Source organism: Haemorhous mexicanus, chromosome 35 (genome assembly GCF_027477595.1).
Source record: "Haemorhous mexicanus isolate bHaeMex1 chromosome 35, bHaeMex1.pri, whole genome shotgun sequence".
NCBI lineage: Eukaryota > Metazoa > Chordata > Aves > Passeriformes > Fringillidae > Haemorhous > Haemorhous mexicanus.
The window spans coordinates 847,161-873,233 of NC_082375.1; the positions used below are offsets into that span (position 1 = coordinate 847,161).

Consider the following 26,073-nt stretch of genomic DNA (forward strand, 5'->3'; position numbering starts at 1 on the left):
CGGGACCCTGCGCGTCCCCGCCCACCCTCGCGCCGGCTGCGGGGCCGCTCGGAGCGTACCAAGCGAGGGCGTGCCGGGGGGGAGCCCAGCTGTTCAGGGCTTAGGGCGGTCACGGCCCCGCACACTCCCCGTACAGGAGAAAACGAGGGGGCTCCTCAGGATCTCTGTAGGGAGGAGCTGGTCTGGGGGGCGACGTGGGCGGAGCAGGCTGGGAGTGAACCCCTCCCGGTCTCCCCTCAGGTAGCGGGTGGTGCGGTCCGGGCGGAAGTGAGGTGTCGCGCGCTGAGGCGGTTCCGGTGTGGGAGCGGCCGGGGCTGGGGGGGCAGAGGCGGGGTCGGGCCCGGTGAGTCCCGGGGGGCGCCGGGGGCGGCAGCGGGGCCTGGGGGCGGGCAGGGCACCGGGGGGGCGTCGGGAGGAGCCGGAGGCAAAGAGGGGCTCGGGGGAAGCGGAGGGAGTGGTGACAGTTGGGGTTCCTGTGGAGGAGGGGACGCGGATGTGAGGGGGGGTGGGGGGGGGGCTGAGGGGCGTGAGGGGACACTGAGGGTTCGGGGACATTGAGGGGGGACAGAGGGACAGGGAGGGGACAGAGGGACAGCGAGGGCACCAGGTGCCAGCACAGTGTGGGACAGGAGCCAGCGCTGCCAGCAGTGACCGGGAGCTCGGTTTGAAAAATGTCTTTTAATTGCTCCTAGGAATCGTTAATGAGCTAAAAAATCACCTTTGGGCCAGCCCCAACCCCCTGGTCTGGGGGATCTCTGATCCTGGGGGACCTGGGGCTGCTTTTGGGGTGCAACCCCTGATTTTGGGGTGCAGCCCCTGATTTTGGGGGTTCCAGGCCGAGGCCGTGCCAGCAGGAGCCTGATCCCTGATTCTGTGGATTATTTTTGAGGTTAAATCCCCTGTTTTGTGGGTTCCAGCCTGAGGCCGTGCTGTGTGTCATGGCAGGAGCTAATCCCTGATTCTGTGGTGAAACGTGGATTATTTTTGAGGTCAAATCCATTGTTTTGGGGTTAAATCTCTGTTTTTGGGGGTTCCAGGCCGAGGCCATGCTGTGCACGGCGCTGGTCATGGCAGGAGCTAATCCCTGATTCTGTGGTGAAACGTGGATTATTTTTGAGGTTAAATCCATTGTTTTGGGGTTAAATCTCTGGTTTTTGGGGTTCCAGGCCGAGGCCATGCTGTGCACGGCGCTGGTCATGGCCGGCAGCCTGGCGCTCACCACGGCCGTGGTGGCCCACGCCTACTACCTGAAGCACCAGTTCTACCCCACCGTGGTTTACCTGACCAAGTCCAGCCCCAGCATGGCCGTGAGTGCTTAGTTCCTTATTAATTACCCCTCATTAACCCCTCATTAACTCAGGGCCTGCCCTTGCTGCCTCACTTCTGCTTTTGGGGGCAGGGGGGGTTGGGGAGCTCCCCAAAACCCCTGGGGGCAGCGGCAGGGCTGGTTCCACCCCATCCATCCCCCCCGGGGGGGGCTTTGGGGCACCAAACCCCCCCCGGCTGGCCCCAAAGTGCCCTCTGGGGGCTCCTGGCCCCGCAGGTGTTGTACATCCAGGCCTTCGTGCTGGTGTTCCTGCTGGGCAAGTTCATGGGCAAGGTGTTCTTCGGGCAGCTGCGCGCGGCCGAGATGGAGGTGAGAGCCTGGGGGAGCCTGGGACTCCAGAAACTCTTTGCTGCTGATTTAGGGGGGGTTTTGGAACCCAGAGGGTCTTTGGTGCTGTTTTAGGGGGAATTTTTGACCCCAGAAATCTTTGGTTCTGTTTTAGGGGGGGAAATTTGGACCCCAGAAATCTTTGGTGCTGATTTAGGGGAAATTTTTGACCCCAGAAAAACTTTGGTTCTGTTTTAGGGGGGGGAATTTGGACCCTAGAATGTTTTTGGTGCTGTTTGGGGGGAGAATTGATGCATTTTAAACCCTGAGAGTCTTTCAGTGCCACTTTGGGTGGACATTCTGAACCCCAAGTGATCTTTGGTACAAATTTTGAACCCCCAGGGTTTCTGGGCTCCGTTTTGGGGTGAATTTTGAGCCCCCAGGGTTTTTGGGCCCTGTTTTGGGGTGAATTTTGAGCCCCCAGGGTTTTTGGGCCCCGTTTTGGGGTGAATTTTGAACCCCCAGGGTTTTTGGGGTCTGTTTTGGGGTGAATTTTGAGCCCCCAGGGTTTTTGGGCTCCGTTTTGGGGTGAATTTTGAGCCCCCAGGGTTTTTGGGCTCTGTTTTGGGGTGAATTTTGAGCCCCCAGGGTTTTTGGGGTCTGTTTTGGGGTGAATTTTGAACCCCCAGGGTTTCTGGGCTCCATTTTGGGGTGAATTTTGAGCCCCCAGGGTTTTTGGGCTCTGTTTTGGGGTGAATTTTGAGCCCCCAGGGTTTTTGGGCTCTCTTTTGGGGTGAATTTTGAGCCCCCAGGGTTTTTGGGCCCCGTTTTGGGGTCCAGCCTGGGGGGCTGCCCCTGACCCTGTCCCTCAGCACCTCCTGGAGCGCTCGTGGTACGCGGTGACCGAGACCTGCCTGGCCTTCACCGTCTTCAGGGACGACTTCAGCCCGCGCTTCGTCGCCCTCTTCACCCTCCTCCTCTTCCTCAAGTGCTTCCACTGGCTGGCCGAGGACCGTGTGGATTTTGTGAGTGTTGGCAGCAGGGAAAACAGCTCAAAAACCGCCCAAAAAAAACCCCCAAATCCAGCCCAGAAATCAGCCAGAATCAACCCAGAACCTGCCTGAAAGCAGCTCAAAAATAACCTGAACCCAACTCAAAAATAACCCAAAAACCAGCTCAAAAATCACCTGAAATCAACCTGAAACCAGCCCAAAAATAACCTGAAATCAACCTGAAACCAGCCCAAAAATAACCCAAAACCAGCCCAAAATGACCCCAAATCAGCCCAAAAATGACCCCAAAAATGACCCCAAACCAGCCTAAACCACCCCAAAGCAGCCCCAAATCAACCCAAACCCTGTTTTTAATGAAAAACTGAATTTCCCTCCCCTGCACAGATGGAGAGGAGCCCCAACATCTCGTGGCTCTTCCACTTCCGCATCGTCTGTGAGTGCTCCTCATTTGCATGTTTGAGTGCTCCTCATTTGCATATTTTGGGGGAGCAGCCCAGGGCAGCCGAGCCTGCTGGGGCCTGATAACCCCAATTCCCCTAATCAGCAGCAGTTCGTTAACGAGGGGGGGTTAACGAGCTCCGTGGAGGGAAAACAAAACTCCGGATCCACGGCAAGACAGGGTGGGAAAATGGGGTTTGGGGATGTGGTTCCAAAACTGGGAAAATGGGATTTAGGGATGTGGATCCCAAAACTGGGAAAATGGGATTTGGGGATGTGGTTCCCAAAACTGGGAAAATGGGATTTAGGGATGTGGTTCCCAAAGTCAGAAAAATGGGATTTGGGGTTGTGGATCCCAAAATGACAACAATGGGATTTGGGGATGTGGTTCCTAAAATCAGAAAATTTGGATTTAGGGATTTACTTCCCAAAACTGGATAAATGGGATTTGGGGATGTGGTTCCCAAAATTACAAAAATGGGATTTAGGGATGCATGAAGCAATTTTTGAAGGAATTTTGGTGTTTTGAGGGGCACGAGGCTGCAAGGTGTGGCTGGGAGTGGAGAAATCTGCTAATTTAGCTCCTCGTTAGTGGTGTAGGACCCCCCTGCCCACCCAGAGCTGCTCCTGAGGGTGGCAGCTGTTCATTTTTTGGGGTCTTTTTCATTTTTTGGGGTCTTTTCCCAGCCCTGATGTTCCTGCTGGGAATCCTGGACTTCCTCTTCGTCAGCCACGCCTACCACAGCATCCTGACCCGTGGCGCCTCCGTCCAGCTGGTCTTCGGCTTCGAGGTGGGTGGGGGGTCCCAGGGGGCGCCCAGGGCCCCTCCCGGGGCGGGGGGTCCCACCTGGCACCTGTGCCCCCCGCAGTACGCCATCCTGATGACCATGGTGCTGACCATCTTCATCAAGTACGTGCTGCACTCCATCGACCTGCAGAACGAGAACCCCTGGGACAACAAGGCCGTGTTCATGCTCTACACCGAGCTCTTCACCGGTACCGGGGCTGGGGGCTCGGGGAGCTCAATCAGGCCTCCGTTAACGAGGGGTGAGGTGGTGGGGTGGTGGTTGGTCAGGGGAGAGTCAGAGTCGGGGCGGTGCTCGGTTGGTTTCGTGGTCAACGAAGAGGAGAAGTCTTGGTGTTGAGTTGGAGTCTTGGTGTTGAGTTGGAGTCTTGGTGTTGAGTTGGAGTCTTGGTGTTGAGTTGGAGTCTTGGTGTTGAGTTGGAGTTTTGGTGTTGAGTTGGAGTTTTGGTGTTGAGTTGGAGTTTTGGTGTTGAGTTGGAGTCCTGGTGTTGAGTTGGAGTCTTGGTGTTGAGTTGGAGTCTTGGTGTTGAGTTGGAGTTTTGGTGTTGAGTTGGAGTCTTGGTGTTGAGTTGGAGTCCTGGTGTTGAGTTGGAGTTTTGGTGTTGAGTTGGACTCTTGGTGTTGAGTTGGAGTCTTGGTGTTGAGTTGGACTCTTGGTGTTGAGTTGGAGTCTTGGTGTTGAGTTGGAGTCTTAGTGTTCCATTGGAGTCTTGGTGTTGAGTTGGAGTCTTGGTGTTCCATTGGAGTCTTGGTGTTGAGTTGGAGTCTTGGTGTTGAGTTGGAGTCTTGGTGTTGAGTTGGAGTCTTGGTGTTGAGTTGGAGTTTTGGTGTTGAGTTGGAGTCTTGGTGTTGAGTTGGAGTCTTGGTGTTGAGTTGGAGTCTTGGTGTTGAGTTGGAGTTTTGGTGTCCCGTTGGAGTCCTGGTGTTCCGTTGGAGTTTTGGTGTTCCGTTGTTCTTGGCTGACCAACAAAGACTCAAAGTCTCGGTTTCCAGCGGGTTTTTGTTCGTTCATGAGGAGCCACAGTGCTGCTGTTGAGCTGGTCTTGGTGTCTACCAAAACTCAAGGTGTTGGTGGCTCTTGGTAGGTCCCTGAAGACTCAAAGGCTTGGTGGGGCTCAGCTGCTCTTCACTGGGCAATGAAAACTCAAAGTGCTGCTGTTGAACTGGTCTTGGTGGTCAGCCAAAACTGGAGGTGTTGGTGGTGCTTGGCTGGTTTGGGTTGGAAGACTTAAATTTTGGTGTTCATCTGGGTTTGGGTCATCAACAAAGACTTGGAAGTGGTGGTGGTGCTCAGCTGGCCTTGGTTGGTCACCTGAGACTGCTCAACTGGTCACCTGAGCTGTCCCAAGACTGGCCCAGGTGGATTTGGGGTCCCACCTGAGCTGTCCCAAGACTGGCCCAGGTGGCTTTGGGGTCCCACCTGAGCTGTCCCAAGACTGGCCCAGGTGGCTTTGGGGTCCCCCCTGAGCTGTCCCAAGAGGTCCCTCTGTGGTTCCTCCCCAGGGCTGATCAAGGTGCTGCTCTACATGGCCTTCATGACCATCATGATCAAGGTGCACACCTTCCCGCTCTTCGCCATCCGCCCCATGTACCTGGCCATGAGGTGAGGCCTCCTGGCTGTGATCCCAGTCCTGGTCCCATCCTGATCCCATCCCAGTCCTGATCCCAGTCCTGATCCCATCCTGATCCCATCCTGATCCCAGTCCTGATCCCATCCTGATCCCAGTCCCGATCCCAGTCCTGATCCCATCCTGATCCCAGTCCTGATCCCAGTCCTGATCCCAGTCCTGATCCCAGTCCTGATCCCATCCCGATCCCATCCTGATCCCATCCCGATCCCAACCCCGCTGTCTCCCCAGGCAGTTCAAGAAGGCCGTCACCGACGCCATCATGTCCCGCCGGGCCATCCGCAACATGAACACGCTGTGAGTGCCCAGCTCCTCCCAAAACCCCAAAATCCTGGGAAAGCCCTCTGTCCATGCCCCCCAGAAACCCCAAATCCTGGGAAAAGCCTCTGTCCATCCCCCCAGAAACCCCAAATCCTGGGAAAAGCCCTGCATTCACCCCAAAAACCCCAAATCCTGGGAAAAGCCCTGCATCCATCCCACCTAGAAACCCCAGATCCTGGGAAAACCCTCTATCCATCCCCCCCAAAAACCCCAAATCCTGGGAAAAACCCTGCATCCATCCACCCCAAATCCTGGGAAAACCCTCTATCCATGCCCCCCAAAAACCCCAAATCCTGGGAAAAGCCTCTGTCCATCCCCCCAGAAACCCCAAATCCTGGGAAAACCCTCTATCCATGCCCCCCAAAAACCCCAAATCCTGGGAAAAGCCTCTGTCCATCCCCCCAGAAACCCCAAATCCTGGGAAAACCCTCTATCCATGCCCCCCAAAAACCCCAAATCCTGGGAAAAGCCTCTGTCCATCCCCCCAGAAACCCCAAATCCTGGGAAAACCCTCTATCCATGCCCCCCAAAAACCCCAAATCCTGGGAAAAGCCCTGCATCCATCCCACCCAGAAACCCCAGATCCTGGCAGGGTCTAGTACCTGATAGTCCTGGCCACTACTGGGTAACTGGGATGGGACTGGGATGGAACTGGGATGGAACTGGAAGCACTGGGAGTGTTTGGCACCTTTGGGAATTCAACCAAAACCCGTTGAACACAGCCCAAAGTCCCTTTTCCCCCTAAACTGCCCCGAGCCGGGGGATTTTTGGGAGCAGCTGTGGGATTTTGGGAGCAGCTGTGGGATTTTGGGAGCAGCTGTGGGGTTTTGGGAGCAGCTGTGGGGTTTTGGGAGCAGCTGTGGGGTTTTGGGAGCAGCTGTGGGGTTTTTGGGAGCAGCTGTGGGATTTTTGGGAGCAGCTGTGGGGTTTTTGGGAGCAGCTGTGGGATTTTTGGGAGCAGCTGTGGGATTTTTGGGAGCAGCTGTGGGATTTTGGGAGCAGCTGTGGGGTTTTGGGAGCAGCCCTGGCTCTCCTGGCGCAGGTATCCCGACGCCACGGCCGAGGAGCTGCAGGCCATGGACAACGTGTGCATCATCTGCCGTGAGGAGATGGTGACGGGCGCCAAGCGCCTGCCCTGCAACCACATCTTCCACACCAGGTGCTCCTTCCTGGGATTCCGGGGATTTGGGGGATTTGGGGGATTCTGGGGGTGGTTTTGGGGCATCACTGCCGCAGCTCTGCCAGCCTGCAATGGCAGTCCTGATCCTGATCCCAGTTCCAGTCCTGATCCCAATCCCGATCCTGATCCCATCCTGATCCCAGTCCTGATCCCGGTCCCAGTTCCAGTCCTGATCCCAATCCCCATCCTGATCCCATCTTGATCCCAGTCCTGATCCCAGTCCCAGTTCCAGTCCTGATCCCAATTCCAATCCTGATCCCATCCTGATCCCAGTCCTGATCCCGGTCCCAGTTCCAGTCCTGATCCCAATCCCGATCCTGATCCCATCTTGATCCCAGTCCTGATCCCGGTCCCAGTTCCAGTCCTGATCCCAATTCCAATCCTGATCCCATCCCATTCCTAGTCCCGATCCCCATCCCAATCCCAATCCCCAGCACCACAGTGGCAGTTAATGAGGTCATTAGTTAATTCAGGATTAATTAATTAGGGGTTCAGTTGGGGGGGAAGGGTTAAACTCCATCGGGGGGGTCAGAGGGACACGGAGGGGTCTCGGGGCCAGCAGCCAACAAGAGGGGAGTTAATTAACGGGTTAATTACCGCCAGGGGGATAAACCAGCGGGGGGTTTGGTTAATGAAGGCGTTAACGAGAGGGTTAATTAACCCTGCAGCTGCCTGCGCTCGTGGTTCCAGCGGCAGCAGACGTGCCCCACGTGCCGCATGGACGTGCTGCGCGCCTCGCTGCCCCCGCAGCCGCCCCCGGAGCCCCCGGCCCCGGCCCCGGCAGCGCCCGCGCAGCCCCCCAACTGTGAGTGACCCCGGGGACAGGGGGACAGGGACCCCCAGCTGTGAGTGACCCCGGGGACAGGGACCCCCAGCTGTGAGTGACCCCGGGGACACGGGGACAGGGACCCCCAACTGTGAGTGACCCCGGGGACACGGGGACAGGGGGACAGGGACCCCCAACTGTGAGTGACCCCGGGGACACGGGGACAGGGGGACAGGGACCCCCAGCTGTGAGTGACCCCGGGGACAGGGGGACAGGGGGACAGGGACCCCCAACTGTGAGTGACCCCGGGGACACGGGGACAGGGGGACAGGGACCCCCAACTGTGAGTGACCTGTGCTGAGGGGACAGAGGGACAGGGAGGGAGAGGCCCCGTGGGCAGCCTGGGGTGTTCCCATGGGGGTGTTTCCACCTGGGACATCCCCACGGTGACATCCCCACGGTGACATCCCCACGGTGACATTCCAGCCTGGCAGTTCCAGCCTGGCACTTTCCCCCCTGTCCCTCGGGGTCGGGGTTTGTGGGTCCTGGCTCTCAGCCCTGCCTGTCCCCGCAGTTGCCCAGGGGCTGCTCCCTCCCTTCCCGCCGGGGATGTTCCCGTTCTGGCCGCCCGTGGGGCCCTTCCCGCCCGGCCCCGCTGCCGCCCAGGCCCCGCCCGGCACTGACGGCGCGGCCGCGGCTGCTGGAGCCGCTCCCGGTGAGTCCCACCCCGAGTCCCATCTGAATCCCACCCTGAATCCCACCCCCAATCCCACCCTGAATCCCACCTGAATCCCACCCCGAACCCCACCCCGAACCCCACCCCGAATCCCACCCCGAATCCCACCCCGAATCCCACCCAAATCCCACCCCGAATCCCACCCCCAATCCCACCCCCAATCCCACCCCGAATCCCACCCAAATCCCACCCCAAATCCCACCCTGCCCCTTGTCCCACCCCAAATCCCACAAATCCCACCCCAAATCCCATCCCCTGCCCCTTTTCCCACCCTAAACCCCAAATCCCACAAATCCCCCTCCCCTCTCTTTTCACACCAAATCCCCCAAACCCAAATCCCCCCCAAGCCCACTCCCACTCCCTTTCCCCACCCCAAGCCCTCTCTGTCCCCCCAGGTGCCCGTCCCGGTCCCGGTCCCGGTCCTGGTGCCGGTCCCGGTGCCGGTGCTGGTCCCGGTGCCGGTGCCGGTGCCGGTGCTGCGGGGCCGGAGCCGGGCGGGGCCGGGGCGGTGCCGGGGCTGCCGCTGCCGCCGCCCTGGGTGGGGATGCCGTGGCCTCCGCTCTTCGGTAGGAACGGGGATTGGGGATTGGGGTTGGGATTTGGGGATTTGGGGGGTTGGGGATTGGGAATTGGGGGTTGGGAATTGGGGATTTGGGGAATTGGGGATTTGGGGATTGGGGAATTGGGGGTTGGGGATTTGGGGATTTGGGATTTGGGGGTTGGGGAATTGGGGATTTGGGGATTTGGGGGTTGGGGATTGGGGATTGGGAATTGGGGATTTGGGGGTTGGGAATTGGGGATTGGGGATTTGGGGTTCGGGATTTGGGGATTTGGGATTTGGGGTTTGGGAATTGGGGATTTGGGGGTTGGGGATTTGGGGATTGGGGATTTGGGGATTGGGGATTTGGGGGTTGGGGATTTGGGGGTTGGGGAATTGGGGATTTGGGGGTTGGGGAATTGGGGATTTGGGAATTCAGGACTTTGGGATCTGGGGGATCCCAGGACTGGGAATTCGGGGATTTGGGAATTTGAGGATCCCCCGTCCCCCAGGGGTGCCGCCCATGCCGGTGCCCCCCGCCGGCTTCGCGGGGCTGACGGAGGAGGAGCTGCGGGCCATGGAGGGCCACGAGCGGCAGCACCTGGAGGCGCGGCTGCAGTGCCTGCACAACATCCACACCCTGCTGGACGCTGCCATGCTGCAGATCAACCAGTACCTGGGCGTGCTGGCCCAGATCGGGTACTGGGAGCACTGGGAGGGACTGGGAAGGGACTGGGGGGGACTGGGAAGGGACTGGGGGGGACTGGGAAGGGACTGGGAGGGACTGGGAGGGACTGGGGGGGACTGGGGGGGACTGGAGGGCACAGATCAACCAGTACCTGGGCGTGCTGGCCCAGATCGGGTACTGGGAGCACTGGGGGAGACTGGGAGGGACTGGGAGGGAACTGGGAAGGGACTGGGGGGCACAGATCAATGGGTACCGGCCAATCCTGGCCACCATTGGCCACCAGACTGGGAGGGACTGGGAGCACTGGGAGGGCTCGGTGCCGACCATCCCCCCCCCCCAATCTCTGGGATCCCCCCAGGACCCCCCGAGCCGCCCCCCGGCCGCCCCCTGCCTGTGAGACCCCCCCGGAGGAGCAGCCGGGACCCTCGGGAGCCAGCGGAGCCAGCGGTGCGTGAGGAGCCCCCAGCTGGGCTGAACTGGGCTGGACTGGGCTGGACTGGGCTGGACTGGGCTGGACTGTTCCAGCTGTGCCCTGGTGTCTCCCGCAGATCCGGCCCCGGCTGAGGATGAGGAGGACGCCGAAGGCGCCGAGCCCCGCGAGGGCCCCGACACGGCCGAGCTGCGGCGGCGGCGCCTGCAGAGGCTGGGGACCCCCCCCCACTGACCGGGACCCCCCAAAACCCCCCCAGACTGACCAGAACTCCCCCAGGACCCCTCCCACTGACCAACACCCCCACCAGGACCCCCCAAAACTGACCAGGACCCCCCCAAGACCCCCCCAGGACCCCCAAAACTGACCAGGACCCCCCCAGACTGCCCCAAGACCCCCCCCCAGGACCCCCCAAAACTGACCAGGACCCCCCCCAAGACCCCCCCCACTGACTGGGACCCCCCCAGCACCCCCCCAAACTGACCCGAGATCCCCCCCCCACCTCCCCCCTCCCCATTTTCCACCCAAATTCCCGGCTGGAAGCCAATCCCAGGCCCCTTGGTGACCCCAGCCCCATTTCCCCAGCCCCTGACCCCTTTTCCCTCCCTTTTCTTTCTGTTTTCCCCCATTTTCCCCCATTTTCCCCCATTTTTCCTCAGTTTTCCTCATTTTTCCTCATTTTCCCGCCATTTTTTCCCAATTTCTGCCCGTTTTTCCCCGTTTTTCCCCAACCTCCCTCTCCCCCAAGCCAGGGTCGGGTCCCTGTTGTTCCCATGGGAATTTTGGGGTCCCCAGATGGAATTTTGGAGCCCCACCCCCCAGATTTGGGTCCTGCCCGTGGGAATTTCGGGATTTTCCCGGGAATTCGGGAATTTTTGGGTCCCCTCTGTGGAATTTCGGGGTTCCCCCTGGAATTTTGGGAATTCTGCCCCCCATTAACAGTATTAACCCCTCCCTCCCCACCGGGGACACCCCAAACCCCGCCCCCCCAGTCCCAAACTGGTTTGTACTGGTTTGTACTGGTGGGGTTGCAGTTTCTCGCTGACTTTTGCCCAATTCCGGGCGCTTTTGGCCCAAACCCCGCCGCTGTTCCGGGCCGGCCGCGCCCCCAGTGCCTCTGGAACCCCAAATTCTCAGGGAAAAACCAAAACTCCACAACCCCGCGGCCGGAATCGCCGGGAAGCGGCGCCTTTTGCACCCAGACGGGGCTGGGGGGGCGGTTTGGGGCAAAAAGGAGCCAAATTGGGATTTTCAGCTTGGAGGTGGATTTTTTTTCTTTCTTCCTTTGATTTTTTGGGCGGTTTTGGCCCCAGCTTGAGTGGCTTGGTGAGGAATTTGGCAATAACGAAGCGGCGCCGCTTTGGGGAGTTGATTTCCAGCCCTTCCGTGTTGTTTTTTTTACCCATTTTGAGCCAAAATCATCGTTTCTTTTGGGTCTGTTGGAGGGGGGTTTTTTTGGGTGGATTCCTTCAAAATCGCCTCGTTTTGGGGTGAAGCCACGGGGAGGGGGAGGGATGGTTCCGGGGGGGGCGCTGGACCCCAGAATCGCTCCTTTTCCCCCCGAAGCGGTGGCGGAATTATTTAATTTGTAAATAATGTACAAATTTTTACCAGCTCCGGTGTAAATACAATAAAGGTTGCAGTAAAGCTCGGCTCCTCCCGCCCGCCAGGGGGCGCGCGGCGGCGCCGCCCGTGTCTCTATGGTCCTCCCCCCCCCCCCAAGTCTCTGTGGTGGATCAACCATAGAGACAGCCGCTCGTACTGGTTTGTAGTGGTGTCGCACCCGCCAAAGTCTCTGCGGTTGGTGCGGAGCTCCCGGTACTGGTTTATACTGGTTTATACTGGTGTTTTCGCCTCTGGGCCGCTCCGGTTTCTCTTTCCTGTCTCTATGGTTATGGCGGCGGCAGCGGAAGCCGCTCTGGCCGCCGGGCCCGTCTCTATGGTTCTCCCGCCGCCGTTACTCCTCCATGGCGGCCGCGCTGCGGGTCCTCCCGCCCGCCAGGCGGCGCCGCCTCCCCGGCGGCCGCTCTGTGCCGCCACATCCGGGTCCCGCGCGGCGCGATGGCGGCGGAGGGGCCCGAGGAGGGACCCGGGGGCTCCGGGGGCACCGGGGAGGCGATGGACGGGGACGGGGACGGCGGTGAGAGCCCGGGAACGGGCGGGGGTGAGGAACCGGGGGGGCCCGAGGGGCTGGGGGCGAGGAGGGGGCTGAGGGGCCGCGATGGAGGCGAGATCTGGGGGGGCTCGGAGGGGATTTGGGGCGTCTGAGGGGGGTTGGGGTGAGGGAGGGCGAGATGGGAGGGGGCTTGGAGGGGTCTGAGGGGATTTGGGGGGGCTCTGAGGGGATTTTGGGGGACTCTGAGGGGATCTGGGGACTCTGAGGGGATCTGGGGAGTCTGAGGGGATTTGGGGGCACTGAGGGGATATTGGGGTGAAGAGGGCGGCGAGATCTGAGGGGATTTTGGGGCTCTGAAGAGATTTTGGGGGTGTTTGATGGGATTTTGGGGCTCTGAGGGGATTTTGGGGTGTTTGATGGGATTTTGGGGTGTTTGATGGGATTTTGGGAGTGTTTGATGACATTTTTGGAGGTTTGATGGGATTTTGAGGCTCTGAGGGGATTTTGGGGCTCAGAGGGGATTTTGGGAGGTTTGATGGGATTTTGGGGTTCTGAGGGGATTTTGGGGCTCAGAGGGGGCTGGGGGGGGGTCAGGAGCCCTTGGTGGGGCTGGGGATGATTTGAGGGGGGGGTCAGAGCCAGGGGGCGATGTGGGGGGGAGGGGCAGAGCCGTGCCCCCATCCCCTCCCCCCCCTATTCACCGTACCCCTCCCCCCATTTCTCCCAGGCCCCCCGGCCGAGCCTCCCCCTCCCGCTCCCCCCGATCCCGATCCCGGTGCTGATCCCGATCCCGATCCCGGTGCCGGTCCCGATGATCCCGGTGCCGATGCCGGTGCCGCCCCTCCCCCCCCGGCCGCCCTGAACGGGGCCCCTCCCCCCGCGGAGCCGCCCCCGGAGGAGCCGCCGCCGTTCCCGCCCGAGTTCCAGCGGCTCTGGGGGGCGGCCCAGGGCAGCCCCCACGACTTCGGCGCCTGGACCGAGCTGCTGGCCTACGTGGAGCAGGAGGTGAGCCCGGCCCCGGGACCCCAGACCCAAACCCGACCCCCTCAGAGCCATTGGGGACACCCCCAGACCCAAACCCGACCCCCCAAACCCACTCCAATGACCATTTTCTCTGTCATGTTTTCTGTTTTCCGAGTAGAAATTCCAGTGTTACATGCAAAATCTCCAATTTTCCGTGCAGACTCCTAATATTCCTTATAAACTCCCAATTATCCCTGAAAAACTCCCAATCCTTCCTCTAAAACCCACAATATTCCCTATAAAACCCTCAAAATTCCTTATCAACCCCCAATATCTGCTGTGAAACCCTCAATTTTCCTTGTAAAAACCCCAATATTCCTTATAAAACCAGTAATATTCCCTCCAAAACCCCCAATATCCCCTCTAAACCCCCCAATATTCTCTGTAACCCCCCAATATCCCCTGTAAATCCCCCAACACTCCCCATAAATCCCCCAACATTCCTCTCTAATCCCCCCTTCCCCCCCAGTTTCTCCTCTAACCCCGTTTTCTCCCCTAAACCCCCCCAATATCCCCTCTAACCCCCCAATATCCCCTCTAAACCCCCCAATATCCCCTCTAAACCCCCCACTATCCCCTCTAAACCCCCCAGTACTCCCCCAATTTCCCCTCTGACCCCCCTAAACCTCCCCCAATATCCCCTCTAACCCCCAAACTCTCCCGCAATATCCCCTCTAACCCCCCAATTTCCTCTCTAGCCCCCCAATTTCTCGTCTAAGCCCCCTTTTCTCCCCCAATTCCCAATCTAACCCCTCTTTTCTCCCCCAATTTCCTCTCTAACCCCCCTTTTCTCCCCCTCTAACCCCCTTTTTCTCCCCCAATTCCCCCTCTAACCCCCCAATTTCCCCTCTAACCCCCTTTACTCCCCCAATTTCCCCTCTAACCCCCCTCTAACCCCCCAGTTTCCCCTCTAACCCCCTTTTCTCCCCCAGTTTCCACTCTAACCCCCCAATTTCCCCTCTAACCCCCTTTTCTCCCCAAATTTCCCCTCTAGCCCCCCTTTTCTCCCCCAATTTCCCCTCTAACCCCCCTCTAACCCCCCCAATTCCCTCTCTAACCCCCTTTTTCTCCCCCAATTCACTCTCTAACCCCCCTTTTCTCCCCCAATTTCCCCTCTAGCCCCCCTTTTCTCCCCCAATTCTCCCTCTAACCCCCCAATTCCCCCTCTAACCCCCTCTAACCCCCCCAGTTTCCCCTCTAACCCCCTTTTCTCCCCCAGTTTCCCCTCTAACCCCCCAGTTTCCCCTCTAGCCCCCCTTTTCTCCCCCAGTTTCCCCTCTAACCCCCCTTTTTTCCCCTAATTTCCCCTCTAACCCCCCCAATTCCCTCTCTAACCCCCCTTTTCTCCCCCAATTCCCCCTTTTCTCCCCCAATTCCCCCTCTAACCCCCCAATTTCCCCTCTAACCCCCCCAATTTCCCCTCTAACCCCCCTTTTCTCCCCCAGTTCCCCCTTTTCTCCCCCAATTTCCCCTCTAACCCCCCTCTAACCCCCCCAGTTTCCCCCCTAACCCCCTTTTCTCCCCCTTTCCCCAGGAGCTGCTGGAGGCCGCCCGCCGCGCCTTCGACGCGTTCTTCCAGCGCTACCCGTACTGCTTCGGCTACTGGCGCAAGTACGCCGAGCTGGAGCGGCGCCTGGGCAGCGCCCGCCGCGCCCAGCAGGTGGGCTGCAGGCCCCCTTCGGTGGGGCTGGGGGAAATCCCCTTTTCCCGAGGGTTTGGGGGGAAAATCCCCCTTTTCCTGAGATTTTGGGGTGAAAATCCCCTTTTCCCGAGGGTTTGGGGGGAAAATCCCCTTTCCCCGAGGGTTTGGGGGGAAAATCCCATTTTCTCGAGGGTTTGGGGTGAAAATCCCCCTTTTCCCTGAGATTTTGGGGTGAAAATCCCCCTTTTCCCGAGGGTTTCGGGTGAAAATCCCCCTTTTCCCGAGGTTTTGGGGTGAAAATCCCCCTTTTTCTCGAGGTTTTGGGGTGAAAATCCCCCTTTTCCCCGAGGTTTTGGGGTGAAAATCCCCTTTTCCCTGAGGTTTTGGGGTGAAAATCCCCCTTTCCCTGAGGTTTTGGGGTGAAAATCCCCCTTTTCCCTGAGGTTTTGGGGGGAAAATCCCCTTTTCCCTGAGGTTTTGGGGTGAAAATCCCCCTTTTTCTGTGAGGTTTTGGGGTGAAAATCCCCCTTTTCCCTGAGGTTTTGGGGTGAAAATCCCCCTTTTTCTCGAGGTTTTGGGGTGAAAATCCCCCTTTTCTCCGAGGTTTTGGGGTGAAAATCCCCTTTTCCCTGAGGTTTTGGGGTGAAAATCCCCCTTTTCCCGAGGTTTTGGGGTGAAAATCCCCCTTTTTCTGTGAGGTTTTGGGTTGAAAATCCCCCTTTTCCCGAGGTTTTGGGGTGAAAATCCCTCTTTTTCTGTGAGGTTTTGGGGTGAAAACCCCCCTTTTCCTGAGATTTTGGGGTGAAAATCCCCCTTTTCTCGAGGTTTTGGGGGGAAAATCCCCCTTTTCCTGATTTTTTGGAGGTTAAATCCTTCTTGTGTTTAGATTTTATGGGGGGTAAATTTGTCTTTTTTCCTGAGATTTGGAGGGGGGGGAAATTCCCATTTTTCCCAAGTTTAGGGGAGGAAAATCCCCATTTCCCTAGGCGGGGAGGGGCAGTACGGGAGCCCAGGTGCCCCCAGGTGAGCGCAGGTGTATCCCAGGTGTGTCCCACGTGTGTCCCCAGGTGTCCCCAGGTGCCCCCAGGTGTATCCCAGGTGTATCCCAGGTGCCCCCAGGTGCCCCCAGGTGTATCCCAGGTGTATCCCAGGTGTCTTTAGGTGCCCCCAGGTGTATCCCAGGTGCCCCCAGGTGTCTCTAGGTGCCCCCAGGTGTATCCCAGGTGTATCCCAGGTGTCTCTAGGTGCCCCCAGGTGTATCCCAGGTGCCCCCAGGTGTCTCTAGGTGCCCCCAGGTGTATCCCAGGTGTATCCCAGGTGCCCCCAGGTGTCTCTAGGCGCCCCCAGGTGTATCCCAGGTGTATCCCAGGTGTATCCCAGGTGTATGCCAGGTGCCCCCAGTGACGCCAGGTGTGCCCAGGTGCTGGAGCGGGGGCTGCAGTCCATCCCCCTGAGCCTGGAGCTGTGGCTGCACTACATCGGCCTCCTGCAGAGCTCGCTGGACCCCGCGCGGCCCGAGAGCGCCCAGCGCGTGCGGGGGTGAGTGGGGATGGGCCGGGAAGGGCCTGGGAATGGTCTGGGAATGGTCTGGGAATGGCCTGGGAATGGTCTGGGAATGGTCTGGGAATGGCCTGGGAATGGTCGGGGAATGGTCTGGGAATGGCCTGGGAATGGCCTGGGAATGGTCTGGGAATGGTCTGGGAATGGCCTGGGAATGGCCTGGGAGTGTCCCTGGGAATGGCCCGAGAGCGCCCAGCGCGTGCGGGGGTGAGTGGGGATGGGCCGGGAATGGCCTGGGAATGGTCTGGGAATGGACCGGGAATATCCTGGGAATATCCCTGGGAATGGCCCGAGAGCGCCCAGCGCGTGCGGGGGTGAGTGGGGATGGGCCGGGAAGGGCCTGGGAATGGTCTGGGAATGGTCTGGGAATGGTCTGAGAATGGTCTGGGAATGGCCTGGGAATGGCCTGGGAACGGCCTGGGAATGGCCTGGGAATGGTCTGGGAATGGTCTGGGAATGGCCTGGGAATGGCCTGGGAATGGTCTGGGAGTGTCCCTGGGAATGGTCCGGGAATGGTCTGGGAATGGTCTGGGAATATCCTGGGAATGGTCTGGGAATGGTCTGGGAATGGCCTGGGAATGGCCTGAGAATATCCTGGGAATGGTCTGGGAATGGCCTGGGAATGTCTTGGGAACCTCCCTGGGAAGGTCCCTGAGAAATGCTGGGAACCTGCTCCGGGAATGGCCCGAGATCCTGGGAATATTCCCTGGGAACATCCTGGGCCTGTCACGGGAACGTCCCCCCTTTTTCCCAGGAACATCCCAGCCTTTCCCGGGATTCTCCCCCCCTTTCCCAGGAGTTCTCCCCTTTCCCGGGAATGCCCTGACCCCGGGGGTCCCGCAGGGCGTTCGAGGCGGCGCTGGCGGCGGCCGGGATGGATTTCCGCTCGGACAAGCTCTGGGAATCCTACGTGGAGTGGGAGCGGGAGCGCGGCGACCTCCGCGCCGTCACGGCCATCTACGACCGCCTGCTGTCCATGCCCACGCAGCTCTACAGCCACCACTGGGAGAGGTGGGCAGCAGGGGGGAACACCGGGGGAACACCGGGGAAACACCGGGGAAACACCGGGGAAACACCGGGGGAACACCGGGGGAACACCGGGAGAACACCGGGGGAACACCGGGGAAACACCGGGAAAACACCGGGGGAACACCGGGAGAACACTGGGAAAGCACCGGGGGAACACCGGGAAAACACGGGGAGAACACCGGGAAAGCACCGGGGAAACACCGGGGAAACACCGGGGAAACACCGGGGGAACACCGGGGAAACACCGGGAAAACACCGGGAAAACACCGGGGGAACACCGGGGGAACACCGGGGAAAACACCGGGAAAACACCGGGGGAACACCGGGGGAACACCGGGGAAACACCGGGAAAACACCGGGGGAACACCGGGAAAGCACCGGGAAAGCACCGGGAGAACACCGGGAGAACACCGGGGGAACACCGGGAAAACACCAGGGGAACACCGGGGAAACACCGGGGAAGCACCGGGGGAACACCGGGAAAACACCGGGGAAACACCGGGAAAACACCAGGGGAACACCGGGGAAACACCGGGGAAGCACCGGGGGAACACCGGGGGAACACCGGGGGAACACCGGGAAAACACCGGGGGAACACTGGGAAAACACCGGGGGAACACCGGGAAAGCACCGGGAAAGCACCGGGAGAACACCGGGAAAACACCGGGGGAACACCGGGGAAACACCGGGGAAATACCGGGAAAACACCGGGGAAATACCGGGAGAACACCGGGAAAACACCGGGGGAACACCGGGAAAGCACCGGGAAAACACCGGGGAAACACCGGGGGAACACCGGGGGAACACCGGGGGAACACTGGGAAAACACCGGGGAAACACCGGGAAAACACCGGGAAAACAGCGGGAGAACACCAGGAAAACACCGGGAAAGCACCAGGAGAACACCGGGGGAACACCGGGAAAACACCGGGGGAACACTGGGAGAACACCGGGAAAACACCGGGAAAGCACCGGGAAAACACCGGGGGAACACCGGGGAAACACCGGGGAAACACCGGGAGAACACCGGGGAAACACCGGGAAAACACCGGGAAAACAGAGGGGAAATACTCGCAATTCACTGGGAAAACAGAGGGGAAATATCTGGGAAACAGCAGGGGAACACCAGGAATTCACTGGGAATTCCCCGGGGAAAACGGTGGGGAAGGAGCGGGGAAGATTTGGGTGGGAATTCCTCAATTTCTGGTGGGAATTCCCCGATCCCGGTGGGAATTCCCCGATCCCGGGTGTGAATTCCCCAATCCGGGTGGGAATTCCCCGATCCCGGTGGGAATTCCCCAATCCCGGTGTGAATTCCCCGATCCCGGTGGGAATTCCCCGATCCCGTTGTGAATTCCCCGATCCCGTTGTGAATTCCCCAATCCCGGTGTGAACTCCCCGATCCCGGTGTGAATTCCCCGATCCCGGTGTGAATTCCCCGATCCCGGTGTGAATTCCCCGATCCCGGTGGGAATTCCCCGATCCCGGTGGGAACTCCCCGATCCCGGTGTGCATTCCCGCTGCCCCGGGGTTGCAGGTTCAAGGAGCACGTGCTGCAGCACCCGCCCGGTGCCATCCTGTCCCCCGAGGAGCTGCTCTGGGTCCGCTCCAAGCTCGGGCCCGGCCCCGAGCCCGCCCCGAGGCCGCCGGAGGCGCCGCCGGGCGCGGAGCCGCCCCCCGGGGCCCCGCCCCAGGCTCAGGTAACGCCCAGACCCCGGGAATTCCTCTTTTCCCGCGGCTTTGGGGGGCTTAAAACCGGGATAGTCCCAAATCTGGGAATTCTGCTTGTCCTGCGCCTTTAGAGGGGTTAAAAACGGAGATATTCCCAAAAAAATCAGGAAATTCTGCTTCTCCCACAGCTTTGGGGGATTAAAAACTGAGATATTCCCAAAAAAATCAGGAAATTCTGGTTCTCCCACAGCTTTGGGGGGTTAAAAACTGAGACATTCCCAAAAAAATCAGGAAATTCTGCTTCTCCCACAGCTTTGGGGGATTAAAAACTGAGATATTCCCCAAAAAACGAGGAAATTCGGCTTCTCCCACAGCTTTGGGGGGTTAAAAATGAGATATTCCCCCCCAAAAAATCAGGAAATTCTCCTTTTTCCACAGCTTTGGGGGGTTAAAAACTGAGATATTCCCAAAAAAAATCAGGAAATTCTCCTTTTTCCACAGCTTTGGGGGGTTAAAAACTGAGATATTCCCAAAATCCTGGAATTCTGCTTGTCCAGCCCTTTTAGACGGGTTAAAAATGAGATATTCCCAAAAAAACCAGGAAATTCTGCTTCTCCCACAGCTTTGGGGAGTTAAAAACTGAGATATTCCCAAAAAAAATCAGGAAATTCTGGTTCTCCCACAGCTTTGGGGGGTTAAAAACGGAGATATTCCCAAAAAAAATCAGGAAATTCTGGTTCTCCCACAGCTTTGGGGGGTTAAAAACTGAGATATTCCCAAAATCCTGGAATTCTGCTTGTCCAGCCCTTTTAGACGGGTTAAAAATGAGATATTCCCGAAAATCAGGAAATTCTGCTTCTCCCACAGCTTTGGGGGGTTAAAAACTGAGATATTCCCAAAAAAAAAAAAAAAGGGAATTCTGCTTTTCCTGTGGTTTTAAAGGGATTAAAACCTTCATTTACTCTTTTTTTTGCCATGAATTTATTTCTTAACATCTTATTTCAATCTATTTTTTGGTATTTTTCTATCTGTATTTTGTGTTTATTGACGTTTATTCACCTTGGGGGTTTTAGCATGGGTTTATTTATTTTAATGGGATTTTTGTTTTAGTGGGTTTATTTATTTTAATTGGACTTTTATTTTAATGGGTTTATTTATTTTAATGGGGTTCGTTTTAACTGGGTTTTTATTTTAATGGATTTATTTATCATTATTTGGCTTTATTTACTGTTTTAATTTATTATTGCAATTTCTTTTTCTCCTGCAATTTATCCACACCAGTAATAAATGGTTGTATTTATTATTTGTTGTCACTGCAGGAGGATCTGGACCAGGAGAAGATCCGGGAGCTCGTGATCTCCATGAGGCAGCAAATCTACACCCAGAACGAGGCCGAAGTCAGCAAACGCTGGAACTTCGAGGATGGGGTGGGTGGAGGGGGGTGGGATCCCCTGGGATCCTCTGGGATCCCCCTGGAATTCCCCTGGAATTCCCTGTCCCCTGGGTATCTCCCCCAGAGCTTCCTCCATAAAATCCCTCCCCAAATCTCCCCAAATCCTCCCCAAATCCCCCCAAAATTCCCCCAAACCCCCCATCCCGGGCAGATCAAGCGTCCCTATTTCCACGTGAAGCCCAAATCTCCCCCAAATCCCCCAAAATCCCCCTAATTCTCCTGAAATCCCCCCCAAATCTCCCCAATCCTCCTGAAATCTCCCCCCAAATCTTCCCCAGATCCCCCCCAAATCCCCCCGAAATCCCCCCCAAATCTCCCAAAATCCCCTCAAAATCCCCCAAATCCCCCCCAAATCCCCTCAAATCACCCTCAAAATCTCCCCCAAATCCCCCTGAAATCCCCCAAATCCCCCTTCTGGGCAGATCAAGCGTCCCTATTTCCATGTGAAGCCCAAATCCCCCAAAATCCCCTCAAAATCCCCCCCAAATCTTCCACAAATCCCCCAAAATCCCCCCCAAATCTCCCCAAATCTCCCCAGATCCCCCCCAAATCCCTCTGAAATCCCCCAATCCCCATCCCGGGCAGATCAAGCGTCCCTATTTCCACGTGAAGCCCAAATCTCCCCAGATCCCCCCCAAATCCCCCCGAAATCCCCCCCAAATCTCCCAAAATCCCCCCCAAATCCCCCAGATCCCCCCCAAATCCCCCTGAAATCCCCCAATCCCCATCCCGGGCAGATCAAGCGTCCCTATTTCCACGTGAAGCCCCTGGAGCGGGCGCAGCTGCGGAACTGGCGCGAGTACCTGGACTGGGAGGTGGCGGCGGGCTCGCACGAGCGCAGCATCGTCCTCTTCGAGCGCTGCCTCATCGCCTGCGCCCTCTACGAGGAGTTCTGGGTCAAGGTGGGCACCGACCCCTGCCCCCAACCCCCCTGCTCCTGCCCCCGAGATCCCCCCTGCTCCTGCCCCCGAGATCCCCCCTGCTCCTGCCCCAGAAATCCCTGCTGCTCACCCCAAAATCCCCACTTCTCACCCCAAAATCCCCACTTCTCACCCCAGAAATCCCTGCTTCTCACCCCAAAATCCCCACTGCTCACCCCAGAAATCCCCGCTCTTGGGAACAGAATGTGGGTTTTCACCCCAATTCCCTTTTCTCCCCCTTTTCTGGGCTTTTCTCCCCCTCCTTCCTCCACCTTTTGTCCCCTCTTTTTCCCCTTTTTTCCCCATTTTCCCTCTCCCTTCCCCTACTCCCCACCTTTTCCCCTCTCTTTTCCTTCACAATTTCTTCACTCTTCTACCCCCTCTTTCTTCCCTTTTTCCTTTTTATTTTCCTCATTTTCCTCCCCTTTTTCTTCCCCTTTTCCCCACTTTTCTCCCCCTCCTTCCTCCTATCATTGCCCTTCTTCCCTTTCCCATTTCCCCCATTATTTCCCCCGTTATCCCCCCGTTATCCCCCCACTTTCCCCCCATTATTTCCCCCCGTTTTCCCCCCATTTCCCCCCGTTATCCCCCCGTTTTCCCCCCACTTTCCCCCCATTATTTCCCCCGTTATCCCCCCGTTATCCCCCCACTTTCCCCCCATTATTTCCCCCGTTATCCCCCCGTTTTCCCCCCGTTATCCCCCCATTTTCCCCCCGTTTTCCCCCCGTTTTCCCCCCACTTTCCCCCCACTTTCCCCCCATTTTCCCCCCGTTTTCCCCCCGCAGTACACGCGGTACCTGGAGTCCCGCACGGTGCCGGGCGCCCGCAGCGTTTTCCAGCGCGCCTGCGGCTTCCACCTGCCCCGCAAGCCCAACATCCACCTGCTGTGGGCCGCCTTCGAGGAGAAGCAAGGTCAGGGCACCCCCAGACCCCAAATCCGGGGAGCCCCACGATCTGGGGATGATCCCAGAACGGCCCCGTTCGGGGTCGGCGTCGGGGCTGCTCCCAAAACGCTCCGAGCTGGGCACGCCAAGGTGATTCAGAGACCCCTAAAACCAACGTGGGAGCCCCCAAACTACCCCAGGGAGCCCTAAAAGCATCCTGGACACCCCAATAACCCACCCTGGGCACCCCGATCCCTGATTTTTGTCCCGTTTTCCCCAATCCCAGGGAACACGGACAAGGCCCAGCACATCCTGCACAATTTTGAGGCCACAGTGCTTGGCCCAGGACCCCAATAACCCCATTTGTCCCATTCCCAGGACCCCAATAACCCCATTTGTCCCATTCCCAGGACCCCAATAACCCCATTTGTCCCATTCCCAGGACCCCAATAACCCCATTTGTCCCATTCCCAGGACCCCAATAACCCCATTTGTCCCATTCCCAGGACCCCAATAACCCCATTTGTCCCATTCCCAGGACCCCAATAACCCCATTTGTCCCATTCCCAGGACCCCAATAACCCCATTTGTCCCATTCCCAGGACCCCTTTTTCCCCAGGCAACGTTGACAAGGCCCGGCGCATCCTGCGCAGTTTTGAGGCCGCAGTGCTCAGGCTGGGGCTCCCTGCTGACCCCAATAACCCCATTTTTACCCCATTTCTCCCCATTTTTACCCTATTTCCCCCTGGTTTTTACCCCTTTTTTCCCCATTTTCCCAGGCAATGTGGACGAGGCCCGGCGCATCCTGCGCAGTTTCGAGGCGGCTGCGCCGGGTCAGCCTGGAGCGCTGGCACAGCCCTGTGACCCCAATAACCCCATTTTTCCCCATTTCTCCCCATTTTTCCCCATTTTCACCCATTTTCACCCCTTTTCCCAGGCAACGTGGACGAGGCCCGGCGCATCCTGCGCAGTTTCGAGGCGGCTGTGCCCGGCCTTGCCATGGTGCGGCTGCGCCGCGTCAGCCTGGAGCGCCGGCACAGCCCTGTGACCCCAATAACCCCATTTTTCCCCATTTTTACCCCTTTTTCACCCATTTTCACCCATTTTCCCAGGCAACGTGGACGAGGCCCGGCGCATCCTGCGCAGTTTCGAGGCGGCGGTGCCCGGCCTGGCCATGGTGCGGCTGCGCCGCGTCAGCCTGGAGCGCCGGCACGGGCGCGTGGCCGAGGCCGAGGCGCTGCTGCTCGAGGCCATGAGGGCCAACGAGGGGCTGCCCCTGGGCTCCTTCTACGCCGTCAAGCTGGCCCGGCAGGTGTGCAAGGTGCAGAAGAACCTGGGCAAGGCCCGCAAGGTGCTGGTGGAGGCCCTGGAGAAGGACCCGGTGAGGGGCGGGGACAAGGGTTGGGTTTAATGTTATTTAAAAGTCATAGAAAAATAATTTAATATCTGTTATTAGTGGTGGGGGGTTCTGGGATTGGGGTTTGGGGGGAAAAAGGGGGAATTTGGCTGCCTGGAAATGCTGGCAGGGGGTTAGATCTCCCCAGGACTGCCCCAATTCCCCCCAGTCACCCCCAAACCCCCTTTAGTCCCCCTGAAAGCCCCTCTAGCCTCCTCCAAACCCCCCCAAACCCCTTCTAATCCCCCCCAGACCCCCCAGTCCCCTCAAACCCTCTCCAGCCCCCACAAACCCCCTCTAAGACCCCCTGGATCCCCTCCAGCCCCCCTCAGACCCACCCTAGTCCCCTCCAAAAGCCCCCAAACCCCCTCCAAAGCCCCTCTAGTCCCCCCAAACCCCCTTGAAGACCCCCCAAAGCCCCTCAGGTCCTCTCCAAACCCCCCCAAAGCCCATCCAGTCCCCCCCAAATCCCCCCCAGACCCCCCTAAGCACCCGCTGTGCCCGGGGGGGCAGGAGAACGCCCGGCTCCACGCCAACCTGCTGGAGATGGAGTTCGGGGCGGACGTGGGGCAGAACGAGGGCAACACCATGAGCTGCTTCGAGCGCGCCCTGCGCAGCCCCCTGCCCGACGAGGCCAAGCTGCTCTTCTCGCAGCGCCGCGTCGAGTTCCTCGAGGACTTCGGCTCCAGCATCCACAGGTGGGGGCAAATGGGGCTGGGGGCTCTGGCTGGGATCCCAGAATGGGGCTGGGGGCTCTGACTGGGACCCCAGAATGGGGCTGGGGGCTCTGACTGGGATCCCAAAATGGGGCTGGGGGCTCTGGCTGGGACCCCAGAATGGGGCTGGGGGCTCCCAGCTCCTTCCCAACCTGCTCAAAATAAAAACATCCTGGGGGGACATGAAAAAGGGCCTGGGGGCTCCCCATGGGACCCCAGAATGGGTCTGGGGGCTCCCCCCTGAGCGCTGCCCCCTCCCCAGCCTGCTCAAGGACAGAACAGCCTGGGGGGACCCCAAAAAGAGTCTGGGGGCTCCCCCCTGAGCGCTGCCCCCTCCCCAGCCTGCTCAAGGCCTACGATGAGCACCAGAAGATCCTGAAGGCGCACGCGGCCCGGAAACGGGCGCCCGAGAACGGGTGAGACCTGGCACCCCCAAAATGACCCCAAATCGACCCCAAAATCGACCCCAAATCCGGCCTCAAGTCAGACCCAAAACGATCTCAAAATGGGCACTCCAAATTGGATCCAAATTGGCCCCAGAATAGGCCCCAAAATCTGCCCCAAATCATCCCCCAACGAGCCCCAAATCGGCCCAAATCCACCCCAAAATCAGCCTCAAATTCATCTCCAAAGTCAGCCCAAAATCTGCCCCAAATCATCCCCCAACGAGCCCCCAATCGGCCCAAAGTCAGCCCAAATCCACCCCAAAATCAGCCTCAAATTCATCCCCAAAAATCGGGGATGATTCGGTCCCAAATCGGCCCAAAACCAGCCCCCAAACCAGCCCCAAGTCGGCCCCTGCTTCCACCCCAGTTCCCTCCCCTCTTGCCCCAGTTCCCACATTTCCACCCCCTCAAGTTCACCCTTTTTAATCCCAATTTCCCCTTTTCCCCCCAAATTTCCCCCCCCAGCTCAGAGGAACCCGACGACAAACGGCTCCGACCCGACGACCCCTCGGGGCTCCTGGGACCCCTCAGCTTTTCAGGGGGGGACCCCAACCCCTCCTACAACTACTGGTACCAGGTGGGTGTTTTTTGGGGGGGTTTTGGGGTCTCCAGGGGGTCCCCAGGCTGATCCCCTTCCCCTTATATCCCCCTCCCCAGCACGGCTACGGCACCTACGGCTACCAGAGCCCCTGGGGCTACAGCCACTACTACGGGCAGAGCTGAGGGGGCCCTGCCCCCACCCCACCCCACCCCCACCCCTGTACAGACCGCGGGACCCCTCCCCCAAAATTTGGGGCAGGGGGGCGTTGTAAATAAAGAGGCTGTGAGGAGTTTACTGGGGTTTGTTCCGTTTTTGGGGGGTTTAATTTTATTTTTGGGGGCTCCCAGCAGATCCAGGGTGAATTTTGGGGATCCTCTCCGTGGATTTCGGGGTTCCTCCCAAGGATTTTGGGGTGGCTCAGGTGGATTTTGGGACCCCAGCATGGATTCTGAGGTACCCCCAACAGATTTTGGGGTTTGGGGCTGTCCGTGGCAGATTCCAGGCAGATTTTGGGGTGCTCCAGGTGGATCTGGAGGTGC

The 26,073-nt window shown here is 58.7% G+C and overlaps 2 protein-coding genes and 1 long non-coding RNA gene across 8 annotated transcripts; 2 read left to right on the forward strand and 1 right to left on the reverse strand.

Moving 5' to 3' along the window:
- The first annotated feature begins 247 nt into the window (after positions 1-247).
- On the forward strand, positions 248-10,462 carry SYVN1 (synoviolin 1). 4 transcript variants are annotated; one of them, XM_059872416.1, is made up of 16 exons: positions 248-343; positions 1,167-1,307; positions 1,544-1,636; positions 2,467-2,619; positions 2,992-3,040; positions 3,733-3,836; positions 3,915-4,092; positions 5,354-5,453; positions 5,710-5,775; positions 6,842-6,958; positions 7,648-7,784; positions 8,320-8,460; positions 8,877-9,047; positions 9,532-9,718; positions 10,066-10,154; positions 10,256-10,462. In XM_059872416.1, the coding sequence occupies exons 2-16, from the start codon at positions 1,176-1,178 to the stop codon at positions 10,369-10,371; spliced, it is 1,833 nt and encodes a 610-aa protein (XP_059728399.1). In that variant the 5' UTR covers positions 248-343; positions 1,167-1,175; the 3' UTR covers positions 10,372-10,462. The 4 variants fall into 4 exon arrangements, with proteins under 4 accessions (XP_059728399.1, XP_059728400.1, XP_059728398.1 ...); XM_059872417.1 differs by lacking the exon at positions 248-343 and adding an exon at positions 680-1,118; XM_059872415.1 differs by lacking the exon at positions 248-343 and having other exon boundaries at positions 680-1,307.
- A 140-nt stretch (positions 10,463-10,602) lies between these two features.
- LOC132341114 (pre-mRNA-processing factor 39-like) lies at positions 10,603-25,828 on the forward strand. 3 transcript variants are annotated; one of them, XM_059872412.1, is made up of 14 exons: positions 10,603-12,301; positions 12,981-13,258; positions 14,811-14,936; positions 16,339-16,457; positions 17,322-17,489; positions 19,045-19,207; positions 20,498-20,605; positions 21,369-21,533; positions 22,337-22,463; positions 23,548-23,816; positions 24,345-24,529; positions 24,889-24,963; positions 25,459-25,570; positions 25,651-25,828. In XM_059872412.1, exons 1-14 carry the CDS (start codon positions 12,199-12,201, stop codon positions 25,714-25,716), a joined length of 2,064 nt encoding a protein of 687 aa, XP_059728395.1. In that variant the 5' UTR covers positions 10,603-12,198; the 3' UTR covers positions 25,717-25,828. The 3 variants fall into 3 exon arrangements, 2 of the variants coding, with proteins under 2 accessions (XP_059728395.1, XP_059728397.1); XM_059872414.1 differs by having other exon boundaries at positions 10,604-12,277; XR_009490095.1 differs by lacking the exon at positions 25,651-25,828 and having other exon boundaries at positions 10,604-12,301; positions 24,810-24,963; positions 25,459-25,533.
- On the reverse strand, positions 20,152-22,486 carry LOC132341118 (uncharacterized). The gene is made up of 3 exons (XR_009490096.1): positions 22,349-22,486; positions 21,435-21,511; positions 20,152-20,553 (listed from the first exon to the last, which is right to left on the reverse strand). It is a non-coding gene; the product is annotated as an uncharacterized LOC132341118 (long non-coding RNA).
- Positions 25,829-26,073: the final 245 nt, after the last annotated feature.

Bases quoted from the DNA above. Each gene is read 5' to 3' on its own strand.
- SYVN1 (XM_059872416.1), top strand. From the start codon at position 1,176: ATGCTGTGCACGGCGCTGGTCATGGCCGGCAGCCTGGCGCTCACCACG. The intron at 2,620-2,991 runs GTGAGTGTTGGC...TCCCCTGCACAG, and splicing joins CCGAGGACCGTGTGGATTTT to ATGGAGAGGAGCCCCAACAT. The intron at 8,461-8,876 runs GTGAGTCCCACC...CTGTCCCCCCAG, and splicing joins GGCTGCTGGAGCCGCTCCCG to GTGCCCGTCCCGGTCCCGGT.
- LOC132341114 (XM_059872412.1), top strand. From the start codon at position 12,199: ATGGCGGCGGAGGGGCCCGAGGAGGGACCCGGGGGCTCCGGGGGCACC. The intron at 19,208-20,497 runs GTAACGCCCAGA...TTGTCACTGCAG, and splicing joins GGGCCCCGCCCCAGGCTCAG to GAGGATCTGGACCAGGAGAA. The intron at 24,964-25,458 runs GTGAGACCTGGC...TTCCCCCCCCAG, and splicing joins AAACGGGCGCCCGAGAACGG to CTCAGAGGAACCCGACGACA.